This window comes from Colossoma macropomum, unplaced genomic scaffold (assembly GCF_904425465.1).
Source record: "Colossoma macropomum unplaced genomic scaffold, Colossoma_macropomum, whole genome shotgun sequence".
In the NCBI taxonomy this organism is placed as follows: Eukaryota; Metazoa; Chordata; class Actinopteri; order Characiformes; family Serrasalmidae; genus Colossoma; species Colossoma macropomum.
The window spans coordinates 16,724,501-16,742,254 of record NW_023494786.1 but is presented as its reverse complement, the minus strand read 5'-3'; the positions used below and the strand labels follow the sequence as shown (position 1 = coordinate 16,742,254).

Genomic DNA, 17,754 nt, shown 5'->3' with positions numbered 1-17,754 from the left:
GTGTGTAATAAAACTTTGGTCCTGCCAGGGGGCCCTGTCCATTTAAGGGGTTAAAGTGTGGACCCACATATGGGCCATTAGGATTAAAGGTTAAATGAGTGTAAAGGGTGAAATGAATATCTCAGCTTGTGCCTACTGTAGTGGTTCAGTTAAGCTGGATTTCAGTGATTTCACTGACATTTAAATATGGCGTAGACTCAAGAGATGCGCAGCAAAGGTATTTCTTTGAGTATATTTTTATCCCTCGATTGCAGGTTGACATCCGACAGGGTCACAGTGTGTTTTATGGCAGGGCAGAGTGAGGAGTGAGTCAGTGTGGTAGAAGTGGACTGGTCAGGCTGTGATAGTGGACTGCCTCTGCTCCTGTCTGAAGCTGATGGGCCGGGCGCGCTCCGTCTGCTGAGTGACGAAGTCTCTCTCCACGGCTGCAGTGTGACAGAAGCGGGGAAGCCATTGAGACAGAGTGCTGACATTTAACGATGACCTTTTCGTGGGACTTCATCATCTATTACCCAGCTGATCTAAGCGCCAAGATGAATTTATACACCCCTGCTGTGCATACATTTACTGCTAGGTGGAGGGTGAGATGCGTTTGTGTGGGCTGTGTGTTAAAAGCCAGTCACTCAGCACCAGCACTAACTTAGCTGCAAAGCACACTGTGGATGACTCCAGCTGAGACTAAAGTGGTCGTTGTGTTGCTTTGGGCTGCTAAGGCTTAAAGTTGAGCTTTCACCACACTTATGAAAGCTGGCTTTCAGTTCCCTGCAAATATCAGATCAAATTCCTCACAAATTAACTGGTGCAAGCTTTGCTAGTTCTTTCCTACAGCGGCAAAGTACACAGTGTAACACTACTGTATTTGAAAAAACTACACTCTAAGTTGTAACTAGTAAATCCTAAACCTACCGTTTAAGAACAAATTTGCCTAATGGTCAACAATCTGTAATGAAATGTAAAGTAAGATTTACAATGACAAATTCAAAGAAATAGGGGCTCCTTAATGGTACAAGTATTGGCCTAATCATCAGGAGACATATGTTAGCTAATGAGACAGAATTTACAGTTGGTGTTAGTGTCCGAACATCTTGAGATGCCCAATGGCATTGCATCAGTAGCAGCTTGAAAAACTGGAGGAAGCATATGCAAGCCTTCACCCTCCCTTCCTGGTAGCACTGTGTGCCTGGGACGTCCTACACTCTCAGAATTAAAGGTAGTAACTGTCACTGTGGCAGTACCCTTCTTCCCTTCAGGATACATCTCAGTACCTTTAGTCAGGGAACATAATTGTACCATAATCCATTGAAATTATGTATTTAGTTGTATTGATTCCAAACACTCCGTCTCATCTCCAGGCTTTTTATTTTATTTTATGTTTCTGTTTAAAACATTAGGTAATGCAAAGGCACAAATACATACTTTTCCACTGGAAAAAAATTATTTAAGGTACACAGTTGGACCTTAAACCCACTGTTGTATCTTTGAGGGAACATTTACATTGTTTGTATCTTGATTAACAAAAATGTACCTGTACAGAACCTTTATTTCTAACAGTGTAGTTATACATAGACATGTGCAAAAGTTTGGGTGCCTCTAGTCACATGACATGTTTTGTTGATTTTCTAAGTGAAAATAAGTTACATCCTCTACAGAGAACACACTTCTGTACACTTTAATGCACTATTACCGTTTATTTGCTGAATTTAACATATAAGGGAAAAATACATATAAAATGTGGTCTGTGTGGAAGTTATATTTTATATAAAATAATTATATTATTTTTTATCATATTAATTATATTTTATATAAAAAAATCACAATATGTTAAATTTTGCACTAAAATGTGCGGAAAAATACCATGTTTAAGCGTTCTCTATAAAAAGCATGTGTTAACTTATTTTAACTTAAAGGTTCAATTCTGATACTTAAAATTAATTTTTGTTGAGTTCCATTTTCTAAAAATATAGACAGCTAAAACTGCCCATCATTACAGAAACACCCAAAAATCAATACAAATCTATAATTTAAGAGAAATGTGCATTGTACTGTAGATAACAGTGCATTAGTCAAATATGCTAAGATTTTATGGTTTGTGTTTAAGTCTTTGGGTTTAAATTATTGCCAGTTCATTTTATAACCACATAATCAATGAACTGCAGCAATTTGTCTAATGGAAAATTTTCAACATGCACTATGACACCTGTGATCCTGTAATTACCGTGCATTTTCTCTAATGCACTCCTAACTGAGTGCTTACATAGAATCAACCCTGAAAAAGTTCAGAATTCAGATCTATTCTATCCACCTCTTATTTGACATTTATTTGTAAGATTGAAGAGTGATGGGGCAGCCCTGTTTGCTGCTAGAATTATGAAGCTGGTTTTGGGCTGGTTGGACATGCCTGACGAAGATACCTTTGCTAAGATTAAAGTGATCATAAAACAAATGGTACATAAGCTTTAGCCAGGTGAAATGGAGTGTTCAGTGTGTATTCAGTTAGGCCTCAGAATTTATAAAAACCTCCTAGGCGTTGAATGCTCTTCTGCATCATAGTTGCCAGCTGCCCAGAGAGTGGACTTCAGAGGAGAGGAGAGCCACTTCAGTCATTTATTCAAGTAGTGCACTCTAAAAAGAAAGGTTCCTAAAAGGTTCTTATTTTTATTGATTTCATCTTTAACTCATTAAGAGCACATTCTTATTTATGATTCTAGGAAAAATCTTCGATTGGTATAGAACATTTACATTTCATGGAGAAAAGCTTATTTACACTCACACATCTTATTTCCAAAAATCTGTCTATTAAAAGATTCTTAAGGGAACCAAAAGTGGTTCTTCTATGTATGGATGCAGGACGTCTTGTTTTTGTATCGTGTTGTGACCAGCGTGTTAGCTTGTGGTTTGTGTGTTTGCTTAGGGCTAACATATTAGCATATTAAGGACATTATGAAGCACAATGGTTGCTGCTAATATTGTATTTCTATAATGTGGAATTCTTTAATAATCTGAAAATAGAGACATTAACATATTAATGTACGACACATTTTTAGCCACTCCTTATTTTTGCTCTGTCATATCAAACCTAATAATTACGTGAGTGAATCGTTACCCCTAATTCTGTGACATTGCTCTGAAGAACCTAATATGGCACCTTTATTGTCAAGATCGTATGTAAGGCTGGGTCACCACACTATCAGTGGTGATGCACAGATAATCCACTGGAATGGCAGACCCAATAAATCTTCCACACTTGAACAGAAAGCTGCATGTGAAACTCTTTTACACAAAGAATCTAGACAACCTTAAAGACATTCTAGTGTTTTGATGGACTTTGACCTGCTGGTCATGTCTCTGTTTCTCTCTTGCTTGGTTTGGGCCTGCTGAAAGCCAGTGTGTGTGAAACTGAGACACTAGGACTTACGCTCCTCCCTACACACTCTCCTCTGCTCCCACTCCACTGGCAGGTTTGTCCCATCCCCCTCCCCGCCTCCTCACCATGACCCACTGCCACCTTCTTTTCATCTCCTCCACTTCTTTCATCTCTTCTCCAATTTGTTTCCTTTATTCCTTTTTATGCTGCTCTACAAATTCTTCCTCTTTCTAGCACCTCTCCTTTTCCTTGTTTCAAATTATCCACCCACATTTCATCTGTTCGTACTTATTGTTCTTTTCTAAGCTCTGCACCCTCCAACAAGCTACTCCTGCTTTCTAAATAAATTAATGTCTATCTATTATTTATCTTGAGTTCAGTTCCGTGTTTTTTTTCTCCAATATGTTACATTATTCTACCATTCCTCCGGACTGCTCTCTCTCTCTGCCTGTTTCTAGACCTGTTTGTGCTTCTGACTTGACTGCATGCTTCACTAGTAGTGGTCTTGGTAGAGATGAATGTAGATGTTCCGTAGATCAAGTAGATGGTATTGTCTGTTATGTAGAACCTGGTAAGACTTGTGAATATTATTGTTATGTATTGTTAAAATCCAGTATGAATTTGCACGGTAGAAATGTACTTCATGGCTTTCTTTTGCATATGCAAGTCTTGCCCTTTTCCTTCAGACTGGTGGTATGGAATTGTTCCAGAAGAAACTAGAAGACTGATATTTTTTTTGTATTTTGCAGCCTTTATCAGCGTTGGTTTCTCCACATTTGTCCACAACCTGCTTTCCATCTTTGAAGTCAGAACAAGTGTTCAATACAGTTTCTGAACTATCCCTAACTGTGTTCTGCACTAAGCTAGAAGAAAGAGCCTGCAGCCTTGCAGCCTCCTTTATGCCAACCTCGCTGGTGACCAAGGGAAGATGACTCACAGTACAGTTCTCTAAAGTTCTCTTGACAATGGAGGTCTATCCAAAGTTCATTGCAGGCCTTTGGGGCATGTTACCTGAGCATTGAGCACCTCTGCTCATCTGGGCTGGACATGAAGAGCTGTAGGGAGACTGACCCCTTCAACTCTCAGCCCTTTTCTCCCACACGCGCACACGCGCACACATGCACACACTATTACAGTACCAATCAAAAGTTTGGACATGCCGACATAATGGTCCCTAAATGGTTCCTGGATTGTACGTATGGTTTTAGGAAAAACCCTCAAATAGTGCAGAAGCTTTGCATTTTGTGGAGGTTATTTCAGCTTTTAAAAGTCCTTCACTCTCTTACAAAAATGGTTCTTTGAGCCCCTGTCCCCCAAAACCACTCTAGTTGAGTGCTATTGTAGCCCATATATTGCGGTAGATCAAAATTTTAATCCAGAGTTTCCTCTCCTCCCAATCCTTCCCTCAGCATAACCCCACTAACCAAAAGAAAAACGTCAAACTCTTTTACAAATAAAAACGAGGTTTTACATAAAACCATTTGTCCTGGTAGGGGGAGACAGTGTGTCCTCACAGAATGTCAGGATTGTCATGTCATGTTTGTGGAAACACTGGGTCCCTATAAAAGAGCAAAACAAAGTACACACAGACTCATACACAGCAGTTAATTTCTCCACTCCTCTTGTGTTGTCAGGCTGAGCTGCTCTGAGTGAGTATGTGAGTGAGGCAGGGAGGCAGCACGGAGAGCCTGTGTCACTCTCCATTAGGTGCTGTATGCAGACAGACAGGCGGTGGTCCGCAGCTGCGCGTGCCCTGCTCGCTCTGTCCTGTGCAGGCCGGCCGCAGGTGCGCACCGGGCCAGGCTGCGCCTCCAGCACCAGCAGCACTAGCTGCAAATATGAAATACACCTCATACACGTCTGTCACCCTTCCTGATGAAGACGGATGTGTGTTTTCTCCATCTCACTGCGAGCTGTCTACTTCCCTCCTCCATCTGTGCAGCACGGTGTGTGAATGTGTGTGATAGACAAAGAGAGATCCATCGCTGAGTAGAGGCTAATGCTGGAAACATTTATGTGATTAGATGTAATTTTAAAGGGCCCATGTTTTGCATTTTTCCTTGTATTTCTTGTTTCCCTGAAGTCCACTTACAGTGTTTGTGTGATTTTATGTACCAAACAGTAGAGCTGGCCCATATAGCATTTTACAGGCTTTGAATACTCGGTGGTTCTGGATACCACCTCACTTTAAGTATATCCATTAGTTGTTTTATATAGTTTTTTTAATAATGCAGTTTTCAATTTGTATTAAACAGTTTTACACATTTATACACCCCTTTTTACAATGTATGTACCCAAGATACAAAGAGACAGATGTGCTGTAACATTAAGTAGTCAGTCTAACTGGAGTTTTTGTTTACCTGGATAGAAGTGATGATACAGAACTAAGTTCAAGATGTAAATCATTTAAAATCTTTGTTTATTCATTTGGTTTCATAGTCAGTTCAGCTTGTTTACTAAGTGGATAGTAAAGTTCGTATTGCGTTGCCAGCTACAAGTTCAAATTCTATCACAAGTAAAATGAGTTCAATAGGCAAACATAAATTTCATTTAGGATTGAGGACTCATTGAGTTATTTTAATGTTTAATACTGAATTCATTTAGATTTAATTAGTTAAATTTCTGTTTACACAGCAAACGCAAAGTGTGATGTAGAATTCTGGTGGGGCCTAAAGCATTAACAGAAGACAAAGCCTCCAAATACTAAATAAGGAGATGAATACCAACATAACAAATGAATGTATGTCAAGAATTTGGGTCAACCAATTAAGTCATTTTATATGACCATTTTCAAACCTCTCTTTGTGCCTTAGAAATAAACAAGCTGTTTTTGATATGGTGCATTTAAGACTGATATATGTAAGTGACCTCTGTTCTGATTCTAAATATTTTGCCTTATCCAGTAAGCAGTCTGGGCTGAAACACTTATAACTTCAATGTGATTGGGAGTTATAAGTAGTGGTTTAGCTGTTGTATGCTGAATAGGCTGAAAAGTGAGGAAAATTCAGTGTTGCATAATATGGGCCCTTTAAATTCTGCCATTTTGCAGGCTTGTCCTTGAAAAGCATAAGGCATTGTCTATGGACTATTAATAAGATATCCTGGCTAAGAGGGAGATCTAGTACTGATAATTAGTCCCCTACTTGCTCTAAAAAAGTCATCTTAGAACAGGCCATGTTCATCTGTGGAGAAGCTGATGGCTAATAATCGTGTAACAATGCCATTAATGGAAATGGAAAAGCTAATTGCATGTGTTCAGAAAATTCTGTGCTAATTTCCTAGCACATTTGACAGGTTCATGGACAGCCCTCAAGCAGATATGAGTCAAGTTGGCTTCATTTAAGTGAGGAAAGATGGGAAAGATTCAGTCACTTTGAGATAGCGCCATGTCTGTGTGGGGAACTGCTGCTTCAGTGCTTTTTAAAGAATGCCAGTCTGTGTTTTTCCTTTTTTTTTTTTTCTTGCCAGCGGATTCCCTCTCCAGTGCTCTCCGATGTATTTACCGTGTCTGACATTTCTGCCTGCAGTAGATGATTGTGTGGAATGCTATTTCCAAGGTTTGGCTGTGGTCCTTGAGCTTTTGCGGAAAACTGTTTGAAAGTCACCGTGCAAAATGTCAGCTTTTTTCTCCATCCTTTCATGAAAAGGTACTTTAAATGGCAGTATTTTGCTAGCATCAGCAGGCTAATTGTGGTAATATAGTGCTGACGGGTCAGGTGTGAGCCATTCGGAGTCCACTGAGCCTGATCCAGCTGCAGAAAGCACCGGAGCTTCCCCTCCCGCTCCTTCATTAACATACTCCACATCATATTAAATTGCCATGCAAACACATTTCGGTCTTCTTATGACTTTTCTGCTAGACTCACAGAAAGTCAGTCTGCATGTGGCTGTAACATGTAGGACAAACAAAATTTGGAACTTTTTTGTAGTTGTAAACCTGATTTACATGTCAATGGCGTACTTGGACTTGTTTGAGAATGCTTCAAAAGTAGGAAATCATAGTGCAGAGTCATGGGACCAGGGATTCATGTTTCTCTGGTTGGATTTTCGTGAAATATTTTGAGATGCAGTTTTAAAATTGATTTATTTTCTGACAGACACAGCATCTCATCTTTGCGTATGTGTTGCCCATGGCGTTCTCAAATACCAAAAATCCTCCTGTCAGTGTTTCTTCCGTGTAGATTAAAATAGATTAAAAAGACTCAGGAAGATACTTAAAGATGCATTACATATTTAGTCAAGGAAATAAAATGTACAACATAAACAACTTATTAAATGATTGTAATGATCTATTTACAGTAATTCTTTTGTATGTTATCTGCCTCAGGATTTTTCCACCACTTTTCAAATATGAGACATTCTGGATGTTAATTTTGAATCTAAAATATAATTTTATACAGCTTCCTACTAATTAGTTGAAATAAATGAAGTTGTAGAGTTGTAGCAGCGTAATAGAATGATTTTATATGATTTTATATATACCTGCAATAGAATTGTTTTTATACTTATATAAACCGTGATTTCAAACTTTTGAACAGTAGTGTACGTTGCGGTTAATGATCTCCTATAAATATTGTAGCAGATAATTGTACTGTAAGTAAAATACTGTTATTTTAGGGATAACATGCTATATAACAAGAATGATAAAACTGAAAATCAGCCTACAGTACAGTGTAACATCAATATAGATGATACACACAGCATACGTAAAATCTGCTCATCCAATGTCTCGGGGGGATTTATAGTCAGTTTGTCCCCTTTTTGCTGCAGTAACAGTCTTTACTCTTCTGGGAAGGCTTTACACTAGATGTTGAAACATTGCTGTGAACATTAAATTGCATTCAGCCACAAGAGCGTTAGCAAGGTCAGGAACTGATGATTAGTTCTGGTTCACAAACGCCATTCCAGCTCATCCCAAAGTTATTGGATGGAGCTCCATCACTCCAGAGAATGCTGTTCCACTTCTCCACAGCCCAATGCTGGGGGATTTATGCCCCTCTAGCTGGCGCTTGGCTTCGGGCATGGTGACCTTTGGCTTGTGTGTGGCTGCTCCAGAATGTCCCATTCTATTGGCAATGCTTTTCTGTGGGGATTATACAAGCTAGATTATACAGCTGTGTCAGCAATGGGTGCACCTTAAAGTAGCTGAATTCACCAGTTAGATGTCTCTGGATACTTTTGGACATATCACATAGAACTATGATAAGGCTATGTATTGTGAGTTTGGGAATTCATCGATAGCAGATTGAGACAACAACCAGCAGTGCGTGTTAATGTTAAGGAGAGGCAATGTAGTACCCTAGGGCTGCGTGGCACCATGCAGTGTGCTGGTTTGATATGTAACCATAGTGTAGGACTCCAGAGGGAGAGGAATGGTGTGTACTAAGCAGAGGAAATTAAAGGCCCCCACAGACTGGGAGACCCCTGATGGGACCCTGGGGTAATCTCAGAGACGGCTGGCTGGGTATAAATGGTAAAGAGACCACCACTAACTTGCATTAAAGCAAAGGGGCCAAGCAACTCTCATTACCCACTGAGTAGTGACAAATTGCGCCTCTGTTTTATAACAGCTGATAAAAGGAGCATCTTATTCATGCATGCGTCTATTTGTCTATCTGTTGTCTTGATGCTGTTTATCAGGCATTACGTATAATAGCGCAGAGCAGTGGGGAGAAAAAGGAAGCAAGGCTTTCATCTCAGCGATTGCTCTGAAGCACCCAGATGGGGTCTCTAATGGTGCGGTTGACAAGCTTCCAGAGTGCAGTCATTCTGGGCATTGCAACCTCCCCTCACCCCCCCCCAAAGCCAGCTGGGGGGGTCCAGGCTCCGTGCAGATGTTGCCTAGCCAAAGGCACATCTGGATGACCTACTCCCAGCTGCTCAGACACGACCCTGGAGTGTGTTCCTGGTCGTCGGAGGCGGAATGATGAATAGACGGGGCTGTGTCGTCTGCCCACCACACGCGAGTGCTTCGCGCTTCCACACTGCTATTCATCAAGTCAGCCGGAGTGAGTTTACACATCTATCACCTGTCAACGATGCACGCGGCTCCCCTCACCAAAAACATGCCATTATGAAGTAATTAGATTTGGCTTTGAGCAAGAGGACAAGGCCTGAGTTACTCGAAAAATCACAGCAAAGAATGGGTTTCTGTAGGTGTGGGGAGAAAAAAAGACAAATATTACATATTCAAACTGGATAAGTTAAAAACTGAAGTGGCAGAGTGAGTCTGTACTCACACACAGCGGCCTTGTTTACCTTCTTGAGGACCTTCTTCAAGTGTAAGTAGGTGCGGACATTCACAGTTGCGTGTTTTGTCCCTGAGAGATTTGGGCAGCTGTGTTCCCTTAGTTTTCTTCAGACATTCTTCAGACCACTCCTAAACAAAATTGCATCTACTGCTTCGCCAGAGCATCCCATTATGTGTTAGATATGACTTTGAACAAGAAGACAAGGCCCAAGTTACTTGAGAAAAAACAGCAAGGAGTTGGTTTCTGTAGGTGTGGGGACAAAAGATGCTGTGTATATATTCTAGATCTTCTGAGGATAACTAAATACCCAACAACCCACACATACTAGCGTTGTTTGCTTTCTTCAGGATCTTCAAGTGTTAGTATGTGCGGGAATTCATAATGATGTGTTTTGTTTCTGAAAGGTTTTGGGCCTGAAAGGAAATGTTCCTCAGGCTGTTCCTCAAGGAAAGTGCATTTATTGCTTTACCATCATAAATAAGATTTGGTGGGAGGACAAGGCCTGAGTTACTCAGGCAAACATGACAAAGAGTGGGTTTCTGTAGGTGTGACAAAACAAAAGATGCCATGATATATTCTCTATAAGATCTTCTGAGGGCACATATTAAAACATTTAAAAAAAGTTTCAGAGTGAATCCTTACCCACACACAGGGGCCTTGTTTGCCTTTTTCAGGATCTTCTTCAAGTGTTTGTTGGAGCAGACATTAATGATGATGTGTTTTGTCTCTGAAAGGTTTGGGCAGTGGTGTTCTTTTTGTCTTCTCGCGATGTTCCTCAGGCGGTTAGTCAAAAAAAGTGCATTTATTGCTTTTCCGAAACATGCCGTTATGCATTAGGTCTGGACTTGACAAGGCCTGACTCAAAAAATGACAGTAAGGAGTGGGTTTCTGTAGGTGTAGGGGGGAAAAGGAAAAGAGGATAAGATCCTCTTTATTGGACATAACGAAACTGAATAAGTTGAAAACATAAGTGACTGTCCACTACCCGAACACAGCAGTCTTGTTTGAGTACTTTAGGACCTTCTTCGAGCATTAGTAGGCACCGACATTCATGACAACGTTTTGTTCCTTAAAGGTTTGGGCAGTTGTGATCTTTTTGCCTTTTTAAGACGTTCCTCTGACATTGAAAATTGTATTTTTTGCTTTACCAAAGCATGTCATTATGAAGTAATTAGATCTGGCTTTTGAGCAAAAGGACAAGGCCTGAGTTACTCGAAAAACACAGAAATGGATGGTTTCCCTGGGTAGGTGTTGTTGGGGGGAATTAAGGAAGATGCCATGATGTATTTCAGATAAGATCATCTTACAGCATATTTAATCAGGGATCAGGGTAAGTTAAAATGTGAAGTGGCAGCGTGAGTCTGTGCCCAAACGCAGCAGCCTTGCTTGCTTTCTTCAGGACCTTCTTCAAGTGTTTGTAGATGCAGACATTCATGATGACATGTTTTGTCCCTAAAAGGTTTGGGCAGTGATGTTCGTTTTGCCTTCTCAAGATTTTCCTCAGGCTCTTCCTCAGGAAAAGTGCATTTTTTGCCTTACCATTGTGAATCAGATTTGGCTTGGGGCACGAGAACGAGGCTCAAGCTGCTAAGAAAAACTCACCAAATAGCTGGTTTCCATAGGTGTTGCAGAAAAAGATGCTGTGATACATTCTATATATGCTCTTCTTCTTAGGGCACATTCAAACAGGATAAGTTAAAAACTGAATTGGCAGACTAAGTCCGTACCCACGCACAGCAGCCTTGTTTGCTTTCTTCAAGACCTTCTTTAAGTGTTTGGTCATGGTGTTCCCTTTGCCATCTCAAGACGTTCCGCAAGCTGTTCCTCAGGCCATTCCTCAGGAAAAGTGCAGTTATTGCTTTACCAAAACATGCCATTATGAATTATATTTGGCTTTGAGCAAGAGTACAGGGCTTGACTCGAAAACTGACAGTAAGGAGTGGAATTCTGTAGGTATGGTTTAAAAAATATAAAAGGCTTTGTTCCAAAATGTTGGACTTTGTCTTGTCGCGAGATTGTACTTTCTAGGAAGTAATTCATATGTAAATGTGCAGTTGAGCGGACACACGCACACTCGCTCGCTTCCTCCCTCCGCCCGCGTGTTATTCATGTTAGCATAAAACATGGAGAGTGTCATTCTATAACTGACTGGCAGAGGAGGCTGCAGCGGAACATCTGAGCGGGAGCCATTATTGTGGCAACTTTTGATGTTTAAAAACGACAATGTTTAATTCAGCTCCATTTTTCCCGCTGCTTCCCCACTTCCACTTGGTCAAAGTGAATCATTTGCATGCGCTCAGAAAGAAGAGAATTAGCTGGCGAAGGTAATCAAGCAACCCTATTCTGCCAGATGGCTTTCTCTGTAGTCAGTAAATGGGTGCTTTTAACTGCATTTTATTTCACATTTCTGCTTCAGATAGTGCTATCATTAGGAGTGATCTACCTGCATAATAAAAGTAATTTCTACAGGCCTTTATTAGATAAGACCTTTCCTGTCACAGCACTAAAATGAACAGCTTTCCAGGGCTAATTTGCGATGTCAATGCAAACAAAGAAACCAGGTGTATTTGTTGTATGTGTGTTAATTTTGTATTTTGTGTCCTGTCCCTCCTGCTATGCTGAAATTAGGCGGAATATTTATGCAAATAGCGGCAGCAGTGTGGCATTGTGGTGGATAGCAGGCTGGGGAACGTTAAACAAAAGAGAAGGCCTCCTCAGCCGCCCTCCTCTGTCTGCCTAACGCAACAGGCCGCACCGTAGGCTCCTGTAAAAGGTCTTCATTTGTTTGTTGTTAAAGATCTAATTAGGAAGATGAGAGGGAACAGGATGGGATGGCAGCTTGGCTAATTAAGAGGCGAGTCCAGAGCTCCCTTTGAACCTCAAGGACGCCCATCTATTAGAGCAGCCCATCAAAAATGAATTCAGCCTAAGTGCGTTTTCGGGTCGCTTTCCTTAAATGATTAAAGATGTTTTAGTGGGCATTCCCCCTTCTCCAGGATTCAGGGCACTGCTCTGCCTTCACCTTCATTGCGTAACTCACTGCACTTAATGAAAAAAATAGAGTTTTCTAAGTGGACATGGAAATACACAAACATATTTACATTCACAGCCATGCTGGTTGTGCAAATCTGTGATTATTAATTGCACCGGCATAAATTCTTAGGAAGCTCAGTTTTCAGTGGAGATTTACCAAGCTGGCTGCTTGTAAGCCAAGTCTTAAAAATTCCTCTCATTAGTACATCTGATAAAACATCTCCATATAAAACAGATGATACACAGTAGTATAGCTGAGCGGCCAGACTATGTCCTCTTGCCTTGTACCTATGCTCACCATTTCAATAGAAACCCACCATACAGGTGCTCTTTACTGACTGCAGTCTTTCTGTTGCTACACACTTTATCAGCTCCCCTCTACTCTGTCCATCAATGAAAATGGAACACTGTAGGACCACTGATAACCACATATTATTTGGGTGGTGGATCATTCTCAGCTCAGCAGTGACACCAACATGATATTGGCATGTTAGTGTGGTACGAGTGTATCAGGCACAGCAGCACTGCTGGAGTTTTTAAACACCTCAGTGTGTCTGCTGGGTTGAGAATAGTCCATAAACCAAAAATATCTAGCCAAAAGTAGTCCTGTGGTCAGAAACGTCACTGATGAAGGGCTAGAGCAGGACAAACATATATTTTTTTATTATATATGTAACTTTTATTTCATTTTTACTTTATTTTAAAAACTATGTAATGTGATAGAGAGTTGCAAGACTTTAGTTAAAGATTCAATGTAACTGAATTATAATCCCCATCAGGTTCTAGATATCAACTGAGTATGTGTGAGGTACAGACTCCAAAATTCTGTGTATTTTTTAGGGGGGGGTCAAATGTCAGCATCAAGAGTCTATATTACACTGTGTTACACTCAAATAACTATAATCAGAAACAGCTCCAAGTATCAGGTAGTTATATTGTATTAAACGATAGCACAAAGTTTAAAGTTTCTTAAGTAAATGGCAAGAACTCATTAAATTCAAAGTAAAAACTATTGCTGTCTTTTACAGCCCAGGTCCAGTTTCATTTCTAGTTGGAGGTAAGTGATATGGAAAATTGTAATTTCTCAGTACCTAAAGAAGTTTTCGAGATACACTATATGCCACAATATTTTTTCTCTAACATTCTAAGACTGAACAAATAAAATAGTGCAATATTTTAAAAATACTATCAAACTTGCAATTCTGTTGTTTTATTCAAGATTTCACACTTTGTGCTGCACAAATTCCAAGAAAACAGGACTAATATGCTGACTTTATGATCAAACATGCAGTTCTTTAAGTACTGACGTCCACAAATTATGTCTCAGTATGCAGAAAAGCATACTGAGACATAATTTATCACCATAAAAAAGGTACATACTATGTAAGACTTGTAAGATTGTAAGACTGTTTGTACTTTATTTGTGTACAACATTTTTACATCATGTACTATTTACAAGCTTTTCTACAGCTAAATCAAGAAATAACTGAAATACTTATCCTTGGTCCTTAAATTCACAGAAATATGCTTTATGAGAAGCTTAGTTCTTTTGCTTCGTAAACCAAACCTGAAGTATAAAACCTGGATATAATCTTAGATTCTGAGCTGTGTTTTATCCCACTTTGTACTGTCATAGAACCTGTTGGGTCTTTCAGTGTAATTTAGGCTTTCTTGGAACTTGCTATCAAATTACCCAAAATAATTACCCAGTAGTTTGGAGAGCAACTCAGTCCCACCTTTTACTAAACAATCAATCTCAGGGCAAACTGATAAGAAACATCTGAAAACTTATCTCTTAAACTTGGCATTTAATTAAAATTCTATATGTCTTTGATATTTAGCTTTTTAATTTGATTTGTCATTGCCTTATGTGATTTTTACATTTATACTAATAGTTTCTTCTATTACTGTTAAGCTCACCTGTCTGTAAAGCACTTTGAGCCGCCACCTGTATGAAAAGTGCTATATAAAGATATTATTATTATTATTATTATTATTATTATTATCCTCTACATGTTGTCTAATATGATTACACAGTACTGTGGAGTTTGTACTTCACGCTTACTCCATTAGTACATAGAACATGTTGGGCTTTTCACTGTGATTTAGACTTTCTTGAAACTTATATTACCCTAAATAATTACCTAGTAGTTTGGAGTTTGTACATCACACTTACCTGAACTTAAGGGACTGTAACATTGAACTTTGGCCCCTCAAGAAAAAAAGATACGGCACTACTAGGCTGGAGAATGACTAAAACAAATTGCTCATAGAAAAGTATGAGTCTCTGGCTGTACACCTACAGGGTTTATAAACAACCATTCTTAGCACAGTAATGTAATGGCAGGTGATGTGTGTTGCATTAGTATGAGTATATCAGGCTGGTGGGCAAATTGTTTAGCAACAGAAAGGCTACGGTTAATAATTGAAAACAAGGTGCGCTTATATGGTATGAGTTTCTGGTAAAATGGCCAGTAAATATACCTAAAAAACTGGTAAATTCTGGTTATGAGCCAAGCTGGTCAGGTGATTTGGTCAGTTGTCCGCGTTTGAGACAACTGGAGGCAATTTCATTTTTATAAGGACATGGCTATTTACTCTTGAGTTCAACAGCACGTGAGAAACAGTAAATCTCTTTCAACAAAAGTAAATGATAATAATAATAATCATAATAATAATAACAATAATAAGTCCTGTGAGAACCTTGGTAAGAGTTTTCATTAGCATACTGGGTCAAAGTGAACTTCTTGCTTGCGATTCTCTCTGCAGGTCACACTGCTGACGTCGGCATTGTTAAGTGAGAGAGATGTGATGAGATCATGCTGGACCAGGAAAAAAGCTTAGTGTAAGAGTTGGCAGACAGCAGAGTGTGGAACAGAGCTGCTAATTAATGAGTAGCGTGGGAAAGTTTGAGCAGTAAGCGACGTCCTCACAGCTACAGTCCGAGTGTAATCGATGGATCACTCCTCTTTCACACGTGCCCTCTCGACCTTCTATCCTTAAATATTGGTCCGTTGTAGGCCTTGTTTATTCTTCTGTTTGCATATTGGTCCCTCTAAGCTAATTAGCAGTGAAAGAGAGCTAAGCAGTGGAACAGAGGAGGAGAAAGTGCTCTACCAAGGCCACTCCAGTGAGGCGCAGAGTCGCTGGCAGAGTTTCTCTTCTTTGAGAGGTGAGACTTGCAATGGATGAGATGTAATTGTTTTTTTTTTTAGCCATGAAGTTATCATGAGTATTGTTAGTGCCTCTGGAACACTGAACAACTGGATATAGCATAAAAAACAAGTTTAGGACACCTGGTCATTTGTAAAATTATTAGGAAGTCCCACCTCCCTTAATTATTGTTATGCCTGTTAAACTTCTAGTTCAGGCTGCTTGATAGCATCCATAGCACTTATGTTAACAGACTGATGAGTTCAGTCTTTTTTCCTTCAAAATTAAACTGACTTTACAAGATATTCCGTAAAGATATACATGTTTAAGAACTGACAAAATTGAAAGCTAACAAAAAAAGGATTTTGGAAACCATAGTAATTGTTTAGTCTCTTAACCCAATAGTGGTAGCTTTTCATGTCTAAAAAGGATGAAGTTTATTGATGGAAGCTGCCCATTCAGATGAGCTTGCATTCACAAAAGTGTGCGCTGCACTGCCCTGTTTATTCCAACTGATTATCCGGCTGTCAGCAGATAAATGAAATATTTATAGCTAGTTACCGGACTGATCTTAACATTTTATTTTACAATCATCATATTAAATGACTGTCAGAGCCAGCATAAGTCTGTCTGTCAATAGCTTTAACACTGAGCTGTGCGTTTAGTCTTCCACATAGTTTAATAGTTGAACTTTTTCAGCTTCAGGAATGAAGTAAAAACAGCACCATTTCCTTACCACCATTTTTTTGGTCAAATAATTCTGGCTAATTTACTGCCACTGCCATTCTCACTGCAGGTTTGTTCTGTTTCTGAAAAGCTTTTCCTTTATGTAGCTGAGGAAGTAGCACTTAGAGACGTTTGTGATTAGCTGAGAGGCTGTACAATCATAATTTTCAGCCTGCGAACAAGAGGTCAGGTCATTATGCCTTTATATTTAATAGTTGTTCCTTCTTAAATAGTTAAAAATAACATTTAAAATGTGGCACTACTATTTTGCTGGTGTATATTTTTTTTGTTCGCTCAACTAACGTATCAGGTATCAAGCATCTTTACATTTTGTTTTTGCCGTATTGCTCGGCTCATCATAAATTTATTGTTTCTTAGCATTAAAGCTGATTGTCTTTTATCATTTTTCATGTATTCCGGTTGAGGACATATAGTGGGAGATTTTATCTCTCTCTAAATTAGAGAGGTTTGTTTTATTTTGTGTAGATGTTTTTAATGATTATGCATCTGAAGAGGAAGCAGGAAGTGTTCTCTCTCCCTCTGTCTGGCCAGCAGCACCCATACATATGCACCACACGCACACCCCTACAAGGACTGTTGGGAAAACAGCAGGAAGCATCTATTTGAACTGACACTGTTATTTATCTTGCACCAACTCCACCTTTTATGCCATGCAACAAGACAAGACAATGAAGCATTAACTCAATGACATTAACTATGCAACGTGGTGTTTCCCAATGATGGAGTCACACCCCCTCCCTCCCCTATTACTCCTGTATCTCCCAGGCTTCCCCGATTATGGTTTCTATTCCTCGCCAAGTGACCAACGGGGGCCCCCCTTCTCCTTTGCGGACTATGGCTCCCTGGGCCCGCAGGCGGCTCAGCTGCTGCAAAGCGAGCATGCCACCTCCGCCTGCAACTCCCCCCTGCAGCACCTGCCCAGCCCGGATCAGTATAAGAGCCCAGGTGTGTACCGCCTCTCCTTCATTCAGTGATTGATTTGATTCATGCGAGTTGATTCATCATCCAGCCATTCATTCAAACTGAAGGCAAAAAAAAGAAGAAAAAAATATATGCTGGAGAGCAAGGGAGATCAGAGCGGCCCGCTGGTTTGCCTGTCATGAACTGCATGCTGATTTGAGCTCTTTTGCACATTTATTTTTTTATTCTTTCTATTCTGTCCTTTGGCAATGCATTTTCTACTATGTGTACATAGCAATTCAAATC

At 39.8% G+C, this 17,754-nt stretch overlaps 1 protein-coding gene across 8 annotated transcripts in view; it reads left to right on the top strand.

Moving 5' to 3' along the window:
- The window catches only part of msi2b (musashi RNA-binding protein 2b), a 297,108-nt gene that overhangs the window by 268,235 nt on the left and 11,119 nt on the right, over window positions 1-17,754 (top strand). For 5 of the 8 annotated variants that reach the window (XM_036562375.1, XM_036562353.1, XM_036562359.1 and 2 more), the window contains exon 12: window positions 17,314-17,493. The exons of 2 other annotated variants lie outside the window; for them this stretch is intronic. In XM_036562375.1, coding sequence (XP_036418268.1) covers window positions 17,314-17,493 — 180 coding nt within the window. Of the gene's footprint in view, window positions 1-254; window positions 1,401-17,313; window positions 17,494-17,754 lie in introns of those variants that run through there. One more of the 8 variants, XM_036562407.1, reaches the window with a different exon arrangement.